Source organism: Coffea eugenioides, chromosome 3, assembly GCF_003713205.1.
Source record: "Coffea eugenioides isolate CCC68of chromosome 3, Ceug_1.0, whole genome shotgun sequence".
In the NCBI taxonomy this organism is placed as follows: Eukaryota; Viridiplantae; Streptophyta; class Magnoliopsida; order Gentianales; family Rubiaceae; genus Coffea; species Coffea eugenioides.
In genome coordinates this window covers 13,994,340-14,011,264 of record NC_040037.1, presented here as the reverse complement: position 1 = coordinate 14,011,264, position 16,925 = coordinate 13,994,340, and the positions used below count along the sequence as shown (strand labels likewise).

The 16,925-nt window shown below is 34.7% G+C and overlaps 2 protein-coding genes across 2 annotated transcripts; one reads left to right on the top strand and one right to left on the bottom strand.

The window, feature by feature from the left end:
- Nucleotides 1-618: 618 nt before the first annotated feature.
- LOC113764953 (ras-related protein RABA5c-like) lies at nt 619-3,620 on the bottom strand. The gene is made up of 2 exons (XM_027309000.1): nt 3,140-3,620; nt 619-1,225 (listed from the first exon to the last, which is right to left on the bottom strand). Exons 1-2 carry the CDS (start codon nt 3,474-3,476, stop codon nt 915-917), a joined length of 648 nt encoding a protein of 215 aa, XP_027164801.1. The 5' UTR covers nt 3,477-3,620; the 3' UTR covers nt 619-914.
- Nucleotides 3,621-7,717: 4,097 nt separating this feature from the next.
- LOC113764644 (30S ribosomal protein S1) lies at nt 7,718-16,170 on the top strand. The gene is made up of 10 exons (XM_027308613.1): nt 7,718-8,156; nt 9,058-9,217; nt 10,450-10,511; nt 13,978-14,137; nt 14,215-14,335; nt 14,767-14,848; nt 14,948-15,045; nt 15,527-15,605; nt 15,680-15,730; nt 15,810-16,170. Exons 1-10 carry the CDS (start codon nt 7,830-7,832, stop codon nt 15,891-15,893), a joined length of 1,224 nt encoding a protein of 407 aa, XP_027164414.1. The 5' UTR covers nt 7,718-7,829; the 3' UTR covers nt 15,894-16,170.
- The last annotated feature ends 755 nt before the right edge of the window (nt 16,171-16,925 follow it).

Genomic DNA, 16,925 nt, shown 5'->3' with positions numbered 1-16,925 from the left:
CAATTCTAATACCAATTTCTTGAAAATTGATTTCACTCACAACAAAGAAGATGATTTTACTGATAAAATTTTGTCAATTCTGGCTCAGTTTCAACTCGAAGGAACAACATTGAAAAAAAAAACCAACAACTTAAAGCTAATTTGCCTTGGTTTGCTTACGAATTAAAGTGTTCAAATCTTTATGAGCATAATAATTTGCCAAAATCTTTTTGACTCATTGTTGTATAATGTGGAATGAGAAGTAGATAAATTTCTTTTTTAGTAACGATTTATATAACTGCTAACATCAATTCTGAAATTATTAAAAAGAAAATCGATACGATATCTATAATTTTTTGCCTCACTCAATATATTTATTTCCCCAAAATGATAATTATAAATAGACAAATTCTTGACATTAATGGACACCCTACATTTTGGCCAAGGAACATAGATCAACAGTGAAGGTTAGTTATTATGGACCCTGCTTGTGCAATAAATCCAGGCTACTTGTCATTGTATAAGGTCCCAAATCTTGGAACAGCAGTGAATGCATAGATGTGCTTAAAAGCATTAAAATCCCATTGCAAATCAAGTGAATATGAAATTTTCCATTCAAGTATTCATGTCCCTGAAGGATTAATCATAAACTACTTCCTAATTTTCTGGATTTAGCAAGATATTATACGACTGAATTTGGCAAAAGTTCCACAAATACTAATGAATTCCAATAGGAAGGAGTAAGAGTTACTCAAGGACTACGTATCTGTAGTTCACATTCTCTTCTGTATCATGTGAGTGTAAATTATCTGATCAGAAAATTGATTTTGCTAAGGCTATCTTATCTGGACTATGTAAAATCAATCATGAAAAACGCCACGCCAATTCAAGTTCAGGCAAATTGCCTGAAAACCAACCACCCACCTCTAGATTTTTTATCCCGAGCAACATGTATAATTTCCCCATCCCTTTGCACCATCATCTACAAGGCTTACCCTGTTGACAGACAATTCTGTCTTGGACATATCTGGATTCAAGACTTTCCGGCTCACATTGCTGTAAATCTCGCGGATTACAATCTCAAAAGCTTGTTTAACATTAGTGGAATCCAAAGCTGATGTTTCGATGAAAAAGAATCCTTCTGCCTCAGCTAGACTCTTCCCATCTTCAACAGAAACCTGCCTCATACTCTCCAAATCACATTTGTTTCCAACCAGCATTTTTGCCACAGTCGAATCAGAATGCGCTGCACCATTATACATTAAACATAATTCAATGGTTTCAAAAACACAAAACACTAGAATGTTATATGTGCTACAATGTTTAAAATTAAAAAAATGAGAAATAAGCGAGTTTGTGAGCCTAAACAGACTGCAACAAAGTCAAACATGCTTAACGTGAAATTGCATACATCATTTCAAATGGCAATAAGCACAATAATGAGTTCTAATGCAGCCATTGAGAAATGAAACTATAGTGCAGAGAGTTGCCTATATGTCTTAGACAGCCCTTGTTATCATCATACAACATAGTGGGTAACAAGCCATAAATTTCATTGCAGTCTTCATGGTTGGCAACATTTTCAAATCCTAGATCCCTGCAGCATACAAATTACATGGCCCTCTGCTGTACTTTCAGATACAAAGTTCCTCCAAGTGAAAAACATCCCCACTACTTCAATACATTTGAGTTGTCTAAGTATCACTCCTATATTGATCTGGTTGTAGCTTATATATATGTATATATATTAAGTTACAGTCTCAATTCCAGATTCAACATGATAAAATAAGTGCATTACCTCCCAAAGAATGGTTAAAGCAAGACCACAATCTTAACGAATAATCACACAACTGCAAAGATCAACTGCCACATTGTACTGTGACTCTCTCCAGGACCTTTACCTTGGTCTGACTCAAGATTCCATATCATAATTGTATCAGATATAGTAATGCTTACAGGTTTATGGCCTTCATTATCATGCTTTTTCCTGCTCTTAACCAATTTTGATCATCAAGTACGTTTTCTACCTTGAAATTGATTGCTTATATTCCAATGATGAATACCATTCAAGTGTACCCCAAAATTTTTCATGTTGGATGTTAGAAAGTTTTCCGCGAAGTATTTACATGATGCACATTTTTATAAGTTCCAGAACAACATTACAGAGTAGTCCTGTTTCATTTTCTTCCCTCTGCCTGTAGTTAAATGGTAAAGAATATGATTGAATTCAACACCAATTTACCAGCTACTGAATAGTATGCAAACATTTGCGGTTAAGAAAAGAATTGTTCATTCACTTGCCTGCCCTGCTACACCACACGCATAATTTTAGGAAAGTATTTGTCAAAATTGAGCGAAGATCAAAACTTTTGCTTGCCTTCCTCCTTTCTTTTCTTTCTCTGATCATAACCTAGACACTTTCAACCACGTTTGAGGATTGAAACAGGAAAGAACAGAAAATCTAGCAGAACTTAGCCTAACAATGTCCTATCTAAATGCAAGCCCTCCATTACTTGTTTAATTCAAACTACCTCCTCTCCTCACCCAATACGCAACCCCCTCCCGGTTCAAATTTCAGCTACAAAAACCATAACTTTACCTTGTCTACATCCACTTTCCTGTAATCATTCCCGTCCATACCTAATATATACACACATTTGCAATGCATATAAATCAACATCTTCGTTGTAGCATAGCTCATCATATTCCCAGGATAGGCAAAAGATACTAAATACAAGTAAAAAAACCAACTATACCAGTTCACTTCACAGTCAAAATTCTATCACTACTAAGCACCACAAAAACATACTCACAAAATTCCCTTTCCTAGAATCCACATCCTAGGATCAAACATCCCACTTCAACTTTCCTAGGATAAACAATTTTCCTATGATCCCATATCTTGGAAAAGAAATGCGTATCAAAACTTCAACTTTCCAGCAACCCCACATCCCACCCCTTTAAAAAAGATTGGAACCAGAAACATCAACCTTTCCTAGAATCAAACATCTCAATTCCTGGAAAGAAACGCACATGGTAAAGACAAAAACTTTGATATAATCCAAACATCCAAATTCTCAAAAAAAAGGGTAAAAACATAAGACATCATTGGAATCCCACATCCCAATATTTCTAAAATCAGCAGGAAAAGCACACATACCATTGAGCTCATCAAGCCACTTTCTCACGCTTTCAAAAGTATCCTTTCTAGTAATATCATAAACCAAAAGCGCGCCAAAAGCACCACGATAGTAAGCAGAGGTGACAGCCCGGAAGCGTTCTTGACCAGCAGTATCCCAAATCTGAGCTTTAACTTCTTTGCCATCAATCTCAATGCTCTGAGTCTGAAACTCCACCCCAATTGTGGCTTTAGAATGCGGGTTGAACTCATTTCTTGCATATCTAGACAACAAGTTGGATTTTCCCACTGCTGAGTCCCCTATTATCACTATCTTGAACAAATACTCCTCTGATCCCTCTTCATCTGATGAATCCATAGCAAGTTTTGCAGTTGAATTTTGGTTAAAAAGTTCTCTTTTTCTTTTCTTTTCTTGAGTTTTGAGTTCGTGTTAGAATGAATGATGGAGGGGACAAAAGTACAAAGATGGAGGGGGACAAAGAGGAGGAAGAAGAAGAAAGTGTAAGTGGTGGGGCCCAAATATGGGGAGGTGTATCTTCCATCATAAACGATGTTGGCGTTTTTAATAGTAAAATCGTACTATATAGAAAAGAAACTTGTTTAGACTTATATAGGGAAAAAATAAAGGTTAAATTAAGAAAGTGTCTAAATATAAGGAAATGGTAGATATATAATTGTTCATTTGAATGACAAATTACATGTAAATTAGGTGTATTACGTATTGAAAAAATTGCAAATTAAAAGAATTCTAATTGGGTTTTGTTTTTTATTTTCCTAATGTGTAATAAGATTTTTCATTAAGCTTCTCTTTTCATTTGTAATTTTTTTTAGGTAAAATGTAAGGTATTTATCTTCTAGACTTTAAGCTAGGGTTATTCTATTGATCCAATTTTTTTATCACAAAAAGAAAAAAATGTACTACAGAATGTTTTTTGTGCAAAAATTTCCAATGAAAATCATTCAGAGGAACCATTACCATTTCTTTAGTTGTTTTTTTTTTTGGCAATTTTTCTTCTAACACTTTGTCATAGACGCATTTGTGAGATCAAAAGTGATTAAGAATAATGTTTATAGATAAGAACTAGTAAACAACCAAATAAGGTTTTGTCTAGTGATTAAAATTAAAACTCTAGGAATTAGATGTCTTGCATTATAATCGCACTACCTCCTTTTTGCTTTTTAAATTCTATCCCCTTCCCTTGTTAGGAAAAATTAAACCATAAAACATAATTAGCATGCAAGTATAAATTCTTTGTGAAAAAGTTTACAAGGGGAAGAAACAGGCACTTGAAGAGAAAAATGAAGAATAATGAACTCATTATAATTACCTCACAAATGCTGATCATTCATTTGCACTTATGAAGAAAATGAATTAAGGCAATTAGTTAGGTAATGTATCTTGATTAACTCATTAGTTGAGTTTCTTGCATTACATCGTTAAAATCCAAACTTTCCTAATATTAATAGGGGTGGCAAATGATCAAGCGAGCTCCCAAGCTACTCACCAGCAATTTGGCAAAAACTCGACTTGAGGTCGAGTTTTATCAAATTGAAGCTTTAGCTCAAACTACTCGTTATTGAATCGGATTCAAACATTTAAGCATTCAGCTCGAAAGCTCGTTGAGTTATATATATATGAGAAATTACATGCCTTACCACTTGAATGCGAGTGCAGGTTCGATTTCAATTTACTTCTCGAGCGAACTCAAGTTTCCCATATTTTACACGAGTCAAGCCATCCGTCCACCACTAATTTCAAGAAGAATTTTACAAATTTTGAAATCGAAACTTTATCAAACTCAAATTTTAAAACTCCGAACTTGATTCGATTCATTGCCAACCCTACCTAATAAGTCCACGGATGGAAAAGTGCAAATTTGTTCATAAATTGTATCTAAACAAAAATTGAAACGAAAAGAAAAAAATGATGGTTTTCTACTTTTCTTTCAATTTATTTTGTTTTAATTTCCTTTAAGAACAATAAAGGTAGGACGTGGGATTACGATCGCGTCAACGCACAGCAAAATCGATAGCCTACAAATTTGGAGTCGTGACGGCCTGACAGCGTTGCATGCATAGGTATCATGTGAAGCGTGCCGCTAAGAACACGCGTAAACCCGACAAGGACCACGTTCTCTTCTTAAGTCAAGCGATTTTTAATTTCATGTGAAAAAAGAAATATTAAGTTGACAACAACCGCCGGCCGCTGGTTCCAGATGTGACACGAGCAAAGGCAAATGAAATCTTTTAGACAACAATGTGCAACATTTTCGATGAGTTGTAGTATATCGAAAATACAATCCTATAATAGAGATGTAAAAATGCATACGGTATTTTTTTTTTTAACAGTGTGAATGAAAATTTTCGAATTTAAAATCTTTTATCTATACTTTTTTTTCCGAACCATCCCTTCTCTTATGCATATGATATTTATAATCATCCCGAATCACCCAACACGTTCTTTTTCTTATGTATTTTGGGTATTTGTGTTGCTTTAATTTATGAAAGTATTGGTTCAATATTAAGGCGACTTAAAATTGCATGACAAATAACAATGGTGTAAAATGGTCTAATTATTACTAATAAAAATACCCAATAACTCGATTACAATGGTAAAGCATACGTAATTGTAGTTTAATATATACTGAAGCTAAATTGAGATCTTTGAATGACCCAAAATTTGTGATGTTATTAGGTGCCATATAGATGTCTTTTTCCTTAAATGAAATTTGGGAATTGAGACACATTCTACAAGCTTTCCTCCATTTAACCAAAGATGTGTAATTTCTGCCATTACTGCAGATTTTAATGAAATTATGATATTTTATCAAAAAAAAAAATCAAAGATGGAGGAGTATAATTTTTTTCTAAAATAAAACATGAATTTTGATTAATATCAAAATGTAATTGAATTCCTGCCATTGGAATAGTGAAAAGTCTTAAGTTTCAACTCTGAGATTGAACTTGAGCTAAGATGGGGGGTTGTGTAGTGAATTAGGCATTTTGGCTAAAGGGAAAAGAAATTCAAAAGGCATCATTGTTATCACTTGAAATCCACGAATTGATAGGGGTGAGACTACCTTATTGATGATCCATCCTAGTTTTGGAAAAAAAAAAAAAAAGATTATATAAAACAAATAGGGGCACGAACAGCAACTATTCTTCAAGATTAACGATCATAAGTGGTTAAATTTTAAATTTTGGTAAAAGATAAGATTCAAACTACACTTTGTTCGTCATTTGTTTAAACTTCATGAGATTTGCAAAATAATATTTTAAATTTGCACTATATTCAAAGTAATGTAATTTTTTTTCACTCCTCCCTCCATCCTTCTTATCTCCGACTGTCAGATTTAGAATTCAAATCTTAAATCTATAATGGGTGAGAACTCTAAAAACCTTCCCACAACCAAACCTCAATAGTTAAAGTAATTCACATCATTGATCAAATGGTTTACGATTTATTCAGATGAACTTAAATGTAATTGGAGTTACTCAAAATAAAGGATCGTTTCCGTTTTTAAATGATCTGCTTGACCCAAAACGGCTCCTCACATTTTGAGACTCAACAAGGTGGTAACTGTATCCAACTTATCGTGACTGTGAGAATCCACAAGCTTAAACTCAATAACACAAATTTCTCATCATTTTCTTAATAGCAACAAATAACCACAACCCCATGATGACTTCCCAATTAATGCTAGCTAACATAAATATAGACCTTTTTTCTTTTTTCAAGAAAAGATCCAGAAATTTACAAGGAGGAGGTAAAGAGCAGGGTTTGAAAGTCTTATCACGAAACTCATGAATCAATGCCGTTAGCAATTAATTTAGGTGGGTTTTGGGACTCAGAAAATTGCATTTTTTTGTCTCAATGTTTGGTTTGTTGACAAATTTCATCTACAAAGTTTCACACGAAACACATTACATCATCAAAGTTGTTCAATTATGGTCGATTAAAGACAATTAATAGAATGAAAGGTAATTTGGACGGGAAATTAGCACATGAATTGCATGCCCCATTAACCATCATATTTGAGCAAGCAAATGGAAAAAAAAAATCCCTTATTTCTTCCTTCTTTACTTATTCTCTATCTTCACCACACTTCATCGAGCCCTAATTTTGCAACCACCACCATATCCTCTTCAATCCTCAATTTGTATGCTCCCATTAATCATCGTATTTTAGCCAATGAAGGACATGCTAATTTTCCTTCTAAATTGTTTTTCATTCTATCGATTGTCCTTCATCGATTAAAATTGAACACCTTTGAAGATGCAGTGTGTTTCGTGTGAAACTTTAAGAATGAAATTGATCGACGGACCAAACAAATATTCTGGGTGAAATGTGTATTTTTCCCTTTGAGACTATGTAAACTTTTGTTAACAAAAAAATATAAATATGCACGGCAAGAATTCAAAAAGAAAATTTGTATTTCAAAAAGAAAAGAAAATTCTTATTTTTAATTTTCTTTTTTGGTAAAAGAAAATAGACTTGTGGATACGAGGAAGACAAGTGCATAACGTAAACTGCTCAGAAAACAGCCGTCCATTATCTAACACGTCACTGGAAAACCAAACCCATGACCGATACCTTCCGAATTCCATCTACCAGAAAAACTCCACCCTCTCATCACCGTGGAGGAGTGGCCCTCCGTCCCCCATTTCCCCCCAATCTCTTCATCAACTCCTCTCCAAAATCCCACTCAAAATGCCTATATTCACTGCATCACTAGGCTCAGTTTCAAGAACCAACATTGCCTTTCATTCCCACCTTTTTGCATGTGACATTACTTCCCAGAATGATCATCATTATCATCATCAGCAGCAGCATTTTTCTTCTTCAATCACATCAGTCAATGGAAGTAGGACGAACCCTCCTTCAGTTTTGAGGTTTCCTTTCTTCTCTGGCTGTTGTTCTGCAAAAAGGGCTGCATTTTTTGCACCTAAAGTCTCAGTTTCTAGTGATAGCGCTGCTAAAGCAGTTGGAGTTGATCAGGAGCAATCTTTGTCCCCGGAAGATGTTAGACAAGATCGGGTGTGTTCTTTTGTAGTCTTTGTTACTTTCTTTTGGGAATTGCTCATCTCAAGGTTTTGGATATTGAGATTATAAGACAAGATGATAGATTAGGATTTGAAATTTTTGTTAGAGCTCAATTATTCTGGTGTCCGAAAAGGGTGACTTTAGTATATATATGCAAGTTAATGACGTCAGTTGGATAGCAGGGATGATGTTGTTATGACTGTATTATCCATATTTAGTGGAAAGTTTGGTTTTCTTTCCTATACTTTTAATGGAGATTTATCTTTAATTCTCTTTCAAAGATATTTAGGTGGAGGTCGGATTTCTGACTTTGTTAGCCATGTAAAATGTCAATGTTGTGGTGGATTATATGGTTCCTGTAGCAACCTTTGCTGATTGATTGTTGGATCGGTCCAAGACAAAAAAAACTTTTTTTGTAGTTGCACTGAATTATGGAGTTTAATTTCATTAAGGAATCTGAATTAGGAGCTAACTTCTAGACTGCCAAATATTTATGCTGTTTTCTGGACTCTGCAATCAAAATGTGGTGCTGTTTTTGTTGTGCTTTATCTGCATTAAGTTTTTAGGTAACTTAATCTGTAAAGTTGGAGAAGATCCTGAACAATTGTCTCATGTTTAAAGAAGCTTGTGCTTTGTTTATGGTAGTGCCTGATAGCTTTTGGCAAAAAAATATGCAGGCTTTACATTTTTTTTTTCAATTACTAGGTGTAATTGGGAAGAATATTCATATGATTCCTTGCAACTGTAAATTGACCTACAGATCCTATCATTTCTGCCATGATAGCAGAAGAGATGAATCAATCAACTAACTTATGCTTATCAAGTTGTTTTGTTTGGTTGTACATTAAATGCTTATGATTATTTCTTTGATCTATTCTCTTCCACAAAGAAGTAGAGGTCTGCTGATTGGAAGGCAGCGCGTACTTACAATGAACGGGGACTCATCTTTGAAGGCAGAGTTGAGGGCTTCAACGGTGGAGGATTGCTGATTCGATTTTACTCTCTTGTTGGTTTTCTCCCTTTCCCTCAGTTGGGACCCTCACACTCATGTAAAGGTATTTATTTGCCTAATTACCTCTTCTATATCATAATGCCAAATTACATTTTCTTTTTGTTCTGTGTACTTCTTAAGGAAAAACTGACTTTGACATGCAAAATATCTCTTTTTAGAGGGAGAAGGGATAGAAGAGTAGAGCATAATCTTGCACCATACATAAATATGTAGATTGTAGTACCACTCGTTCAAGTATTTGTTGGTATATTATTTTCTACAGAGTTGAGATAAGTTAAATTCCTGCAGTTCAGCATCATTAGCTTCTATAATATCCAAATCAATGCCTACCTCTGTTTGTGATGATACACTGCATAGATGAAAAATATCAGCTTTTTCATCTAAAGAGAATCATGGATGTTCAGAATCAAAACAAATGATGACTAAATGAAAATTACATACTAGTTCTAAATATCTAAATCACCAAAACACATTTATGACAAAATAGTTCAGTTTATGACTTTGGAGTTCCTGCACAGGGCATATTCCGGCTTTAGAGCAGCAGCTAATAGTAATAACTAATTCAAAAATATTAAGTTTGCGAATAATTGTTAATTTTTTTAAATCTTTATCTTGATGAGACGTCGTTCTGAAGTCTTGGTTCATAGTCTTGTTGACATAGTTCAAAATGAGTTTAATTGTATCTGGCGAGAGCCTGGAAGATATGGAAGAACCTGGGGTACTGCAATGTGGTCTATATTGAGCAGTATGCTGTAGCGTCTAGTTTTTTTCTTACTACACTAACATTTCTTGGGTCAGTGCATGGAATATTACAGTAGCACTGCTCATTATAGTTAAGATTATATTTTTTTGGGTTTCCACTTTGATAGCTGCACTTGAATATGCTTGAATAACAATATGAATTGTAATTGCACCAGATAAGTTGCTACATTTTTGCTATCTATGGTATTTTTGGTGAAAAGCTCTGTTTAACTTCAGGTGCCCAAGGAGTGTGGAGCTTGATCTAATCAGACATCTTTCCACGTTGTTTAATCTTATATCCTGTTCTCTATATCTGTCCTTATCAGTTGTTAGTGAATTGAACTTGCTGTCATTCTTCTGTGAGGAATCTGATCTCTTGAATTGGAACAAGAAACAATTTGACATCCAAAGCTACTCTTTCCAAATTCTCAGGCTGACAGCTCCTTTCCAAGACATGCAAGTTTAGTCTTTAGACTACCATCTAGTACTGTAGTTAGTCATCTGTTTGATGCACATTTTTCCTGCAATATGCAGAACCTAACAAGAGCATTCAAGAGGTAGCAAGAGCTTTAACAGGTTCTGTAATTCCTGTGAAGGTATGAAGTTCTTCGAAGTGATGTCCACCTGTCAAAAATTTGTGCAGAATCCATAAACTTGGGGAATTTCCCCTTATAATGCTATTTTTTTCTTCATCATATTGATTTTTTTTTTGGGTTTGCCTTTTCATATTTGTGAAGTCATTTCCAGGGAATTGACTTTAAAATTCACAAATCTTATCATCTCCTTCACCAAATAGGGTCAGGTCTTCTGGTGACTGTATTTGATTTTCTAGTATAGTTATCCTCGATGACTGAACTAGAATGAGTACATAGAGGTTGATGACGATGGCAGTTATGGTGGTCCAATTAGTTATCCACCTCCATGTAGTCATGCAAGAACCATGGTAGAACAAGATAGTTATCCTGATGAATTGGTAGAATGAAACTCCATGTAGTATGGATAGTTATCCTGAGGAGTTGGGAGAACCATGGTAGCCTCACAGACACTGAATCTGATGAAGAATGCAACTCCCACAAGACACAGAGCATGTAGTTCCTCCACCAACGACAGTCGACATGCTTTAGGGTTGTAGAAGTGTTGATGATTTTGAGAAGCTGAACTATAAAAATGTAGGTACCTTCTTGGTGTAGTTTACAGAGCTGGGTATAATAAACAGAAGAAATAGTTGCTTGAAGAAGGTTAGGATTAGAGGTGTCAAAATGGGTGACTTGAGCGGGTTTGGGTTGGTTAAAATGGGTAATGGGTATAAAGGTGTCAACCCATTTATACTCATCTAATTAAATGGGTATAAATGGGTAAGTCAAAAAATGAATTGGGTAACCCAATTACCCATTTATTTTCACTTTTGTAAACTCATTTAAATTCATTTTTGCAAATTAAGTTAGTAATTTATACCACCCTTTGCACCCATCATTAGTTTTAAATATTTACTTATAATGCTCAATAAGACTAATTACCAATTTTTTTCCCCTTCGTACTCTATGTCGCAAAATTACATACTATTTAATAATTTAACAATAAGAATATAAAATTTTGAACTAAATGCTATAAAAGTTAACATAAAAACTTAATCCAAAAATTTTGGTCGCATGCTTGTAGTTACGAACCTGATGATCATGTGTTCGAGCCCCCTTCTACCGGTTGTGTATCCTTGGGGGCGGGGTGCACTCCCGCAGGGGGGTTAGTCCAATGTAAGTTGGGATACCCCCTGTGTTGACAAAAAAAAATTTTTTTTTTGAATCTCTAACATTTTTTTTTGTGTGTAAATTTAAATTTTCATTTTGGAAAGATAGGAAAAGAGGCTAAAACTTGTCATAAATTGGTAATGCTGAAAAATGAGCAAGTTAATAAGCTAAGAGAAAATAAAATGATAAGATAAAACCAACAAATAATAATAATAATGCAACAAAAGTAGTTAACATTATGACAAAATGAAGAATCTGAAAAAAAAAATGGGTGGGGAAGAGAGGAGGTTTGGGAGAAGACAATTCTAAATGGGTTAATTGGGTTTGATGGGTTACCCAATAATATCTATTTATTAAATGGATATTATTGGTTTACCCATTTATACACATGCAAAAACTTAAGATACCCATAGCCATTTATTCATGGATAGGTATTGGTAAATTTATTTAAATGGGTTTGTTTGCCACCTATAGTTAGGATCTGCAGACAAAATGAAGGATTTCCTATGAGTTTTTTGAGGAAAATTAATGTTCTTCCTTTTTTTTCATCAACCATAAAATGGTGAAGCCAAAATAGTTGTTGATAGCAATCTTGACAGCATATTTATGGTAATGGAGCACATGGAACATGATCTGAAGGGGTTAATAGAGACAACAAAACTTTCAGCCAAAGTAAGTTTAAGAAATGGCACTGCCACTGCCAGTGGTGATGGAAGCACAAGGTGGTGATAGTGGTGGAGACTACACAGAGAGAGTGGAGGAAAAGAGGGAGAGAAATGGAGAAGGGGACTGTCACGGTTGCACAAAGCGGAAAAGATAAGTTCGGAAGAATGTGGAGTTTGTTCAGGGTTCACAAATATGGAAGGCAAATAAAAAAGAATAATTTTTTTCGCTTATGAATGAAAATGAGAATAATAGTGGAAACTGGAAACAACCCTATAAACTTCTATAATTAATGACAAGTAACTCTTATCCTGCGATAAATACGCAGCTTTCTTTATAGGGCTCTTCAATTGCTCAAATATATCTAGTTTGCTGAGTAAATTCAAAAGTTAGTTTAGAAATGCGTGAGTTTACATCTTTATTCTATTGTCAGGTGACTATATTGGCAAATTCTTGATGCTTTTTTGTGCTTGATAGAAAATTTTCACTTAAAACAGTTAAAACTCAATAACTTGAAATGCATTTTATAGCATGTCTATAAATGATGGTGAGTTGGGATAGAGTCTTAGTAGTTATATTACCCAAAGATAAAAAGAGTCTCAATAATTAACCTTTTGAAAGTTTTTGAATAATTCTTCGGTTGTGATGGATTCAATGCAATAGTTTTGATCATGACAATGTGTTGATATTCTGGAACTTTAGGACAAAATATATGGGTGGCTATTTTGGACTATGTTATAAAATGCGAATTTCCAATTGCATTCTGTTTCCTCCTAGCTAAGTCCTTCTCTTTGGTCGCAGAAGTTTGTCTTTCATTCCAATGAAATCGAGATAGCTTTTCTGTTGTTGAAATTTCAATTCAGAATCCTGATTTTCCTTGTTCCAGGATTTGCCAATAGTCCTGTGTCCTTTTTGAATTCATCTCTCAGCTTGACAGAGATACCTTCTTTCTTTAATTTCTGTGCTTTCTGATCAAAATAGTGGCACTTTTGGCAACACCTGGAATTATGACTAACAACACAAAGGCTAAGTAGAATTCCTTTCTCCTAAATAACTTGACTATATAGGACTCAATTCAGGGTCGTTTTAGAAGATAAATCTCTTTAATCACATGCCATCTGTTTTCTGTTTCTATAAACCTCAATTCTAACCAGTGAAGCTACTGGGATTGCATTCCATTCTTTGCAGTTGTTGGTGAGGCAAAACTCTTTACTTGTATCCTGAATATTGCCAATAATGTAAATATTGCCATCATTACTCTGACAAATTTCAGTAATCTATTTCAAGCAATGACACAGAAAGAAATTGTAGCTAAGATAAGAACAAATTAGTTTATCATCATGGCTATTTAGGCAAAAGGATTAAAGGGACACTTTCCTCAAAGTGCTGTCTTACTTTTTCTTTCTTTTCTGAGTATTCATTTTTGAAGGATTTCTTTACCTGTAATTCCATTTTCTTGCCACTATCGCCAAGCATCTTGTTTTCCTTCCTGGTCATCTGAAAATTGGACATTTTTTAGTTAACTAGAATCACTGATTCAAAGAGTTTGACATCTCTTCCCTAGTTAAGGTGTCAGTTCTACATGGTTTCCACATTGCTTATCTTACCATACTTAGAAACTGCAAAAAACTTATGACAGCTCGAATCCTGTTAGGTAATCCAAGCAGATGAGGTGAGTAGGAAATTGATATTCTCGGAAAAAGAAGCTCTGTGGTCAAAGTTTTCTCACCAGATAAATGTAGGGGATGTTTTTCAAGCGAGGGTTGGTTCTGTTGAGGATTATGGTGCCTTTCTTCATTTACGCTTTCCAGATGGTAATGATCTTTCACATATGTTCAATAGTTGAGATATCTCTTATTTTAGTACTTATATCTGTTCTGGAACTATGCAGGCCATTATCACCTTACAGGTCTTGTACATGTCTCAGAGGTGTCATGGGATTTAGTTCAAGATGTAAGAGATGTTCTGTCTGAGGGTGATGATGTGAGGGTTAAAATTATCAATATAGATAGGTAAATATGCCACATTCTGCATCATATGTTTCTTTCAGTTTTGTCCAATGCTGACAAGAAGAATGGTTTTGTTTATCAAATTTGCTTAGCACTTAATAATACTTATAATCGTCTCTAGACTTATAGCTGAAAAAGTAAAGTACAACCACTTGGGTCAATTGAGAACTGTGTAAAGCTTTACCTCAAGCAGCCTCACTCCTTAACCATTTTAAGGTGCATTGCCTTCAAATTTAGCCAAATGATGTTTCAAATGCACGAGTATTAAAGGAAATCTTGTTTCCTTGTAGAAGTATGAATCTTTGCGGACCTTTCTAGGCTATCTGATTACTAACCATATTTCGGTATTTTTTCTTCATGCATATTCTATGAGATTATTGTTATTGTTAAACATTTGAAGTCTTAATTAATATTAACTTTGCAAAATAATGCAGGGACAAATCTAGAATTACATTGTCAATAAAGCAACTTGAGGAAGATCCACTGCTGGAAACTCTGGAAAAAGTAATGCCTCAGGTAGATGTGAGATGGTCTGTAACTTTTGTTGTGCATATCTGTGTTTATCTACATTATTCTTTTTGCATAGTTTGGCCATTCATTTGCGAATTTACACAGGATGCATCATCAAGTCCTGATTACTCAGAAAATAGCTATGAAATTGAGCCTCTTCCTGGCCTGGAGATAATATTTCAAGAGCTACTGCAGGAAGATGGGTATGCAGAACATTTTTATTCTTCTGGAATACTGATGTATTGCTTATTCTTCTTCTTCTTCTTCTTCTTCCTTCTTCTTGATTTTATTTTATTTTATTTTATTTTTTGACATCTTGATTTCCAAAGAGGTAAAAGTTGTATTACTTCATGATCTTTCTGTCTATGGTTGAATCCTCAAAACTCGTTATGGTCTGGTTCGAGTCCAAAATCGTGCCATTATGGATATTGATGTCTCAAGAGATTCCCTTGGCTATTTTCATAGTTTATTCAAATCATCTGTAATGTGGAACTTGATAAGGGCTACATCTCCTAGAAATATAGCAATATACCATATGGATTGTGAAGTATACCTTGGGAGTCCTATTAAAGTGCCACCAAACACTATAATTCTATAAACATGTTGGATTGCACATGGTCTGCAATAGGATTAACAGTAAAATTTTCTCCTTTGCTGTTTACTTTCTGCATTTCTTTTGTCCAGCATTAAAGATGTGAAAATCAATCGACAAGGATTTGAGAAACGAGTAGTATCACAAGATCTGCAGCTTTGGCTTTCAAATGTAAGTCGGATCACATCACACCATACACTTTTCTATGTTTATTAAAGGTACTGGCTCAACACCCCATTCTACAGGTTCCACCAATTGGAGATCAGTTTACGCTCCTTGCTCGAGCCGGGAGACAGGTACTTTCTCATCCGTCTGGCTCCCTTCCACCACCTCCCAAGGAACCTCCTCTCTCTCTAAACTTTACCTTATCTTCAGGTGCAGGAGATACTGCTCACAACATCACTAGATCAAGAGGGTATTAAAAGGGCACTGCAGCGGGTGTTAGAACGTGTACCATGACCGTATCCTCGAAGAATACAATGATACAGGCGTAAAAGTCCAGTAAGAACCATGATTGACTGAAACAATAGAACGATCATCAAGGAAAGAATTATTGTTTGAGCAAATTCACCATAACTTTGTACAGGAGGAGCTTATATAAGAACCACATTCTTGGCCTTTTTACCAACACAAGTGCACAAGGATCTTATGTATTCAAATGCTATTTCTTGTCACTTGCAGGTTTTGTGCATATATTTCATGAGTTTGAGTAAGCTTATCTTTTCTCCTCCCTCAACTATATTTCTTTCACTTGTAACGTTTTTTTTAATCATATTTAGTCCTTATTTTTGTCATTTTGGGACCTAGACCCATTTCACAAAAACTTTTCTACCTGTAGGATACCATACAACAGTTCTTTTTTTCACGCTAAAATCTACTATTAACGGTATGATATATAATGGGGCCAAAAGTCTGTTGAGCCAATATCCTTGAAGAAAAAGACCCAAGTTGTACGCAAACTTTTACCGGTAAAAAAAGTTGCTCAATTAAGCTTTTGATGGAGACGGTTTTCCATTACGCATCTCCTAGTTGCAAGAAATCTGTGAATCATGTACTTCATATTAGTCAATTCAACCGGTGAAAAAACATCCTAGCAATAATTTTTTACTTCAATTCCAGTCAAATTTTGCTTCTTTGTAATTGGCACGAGCAAAAATATAAAGGTTCACCTTAGACTAGTATGAACTTTGGAACGAAAACTGTATCGTCGGTAACTTGTATATTTTGAACACTTTCATGTATGACCTCTCTTTCAAGAATGCAAAGTCTAGTGTTCTATGAGAGGAGTTTGAATGGTTTACCACAGCGCACAATCTCTATATCGAACATGGAGAAAATTTTTCATTTTAAAGGGTTCGAATTGTAAGTGATTTCTAAGGTGCTGTTAGGTTCTTTTCTGATCAATAAGATGCTAACTGAAATCAATTTTGGGAAGCTATGTTATGTCTGGTCCATAAGCAGCAATCAATGATTGATTGCATTGATCATTTT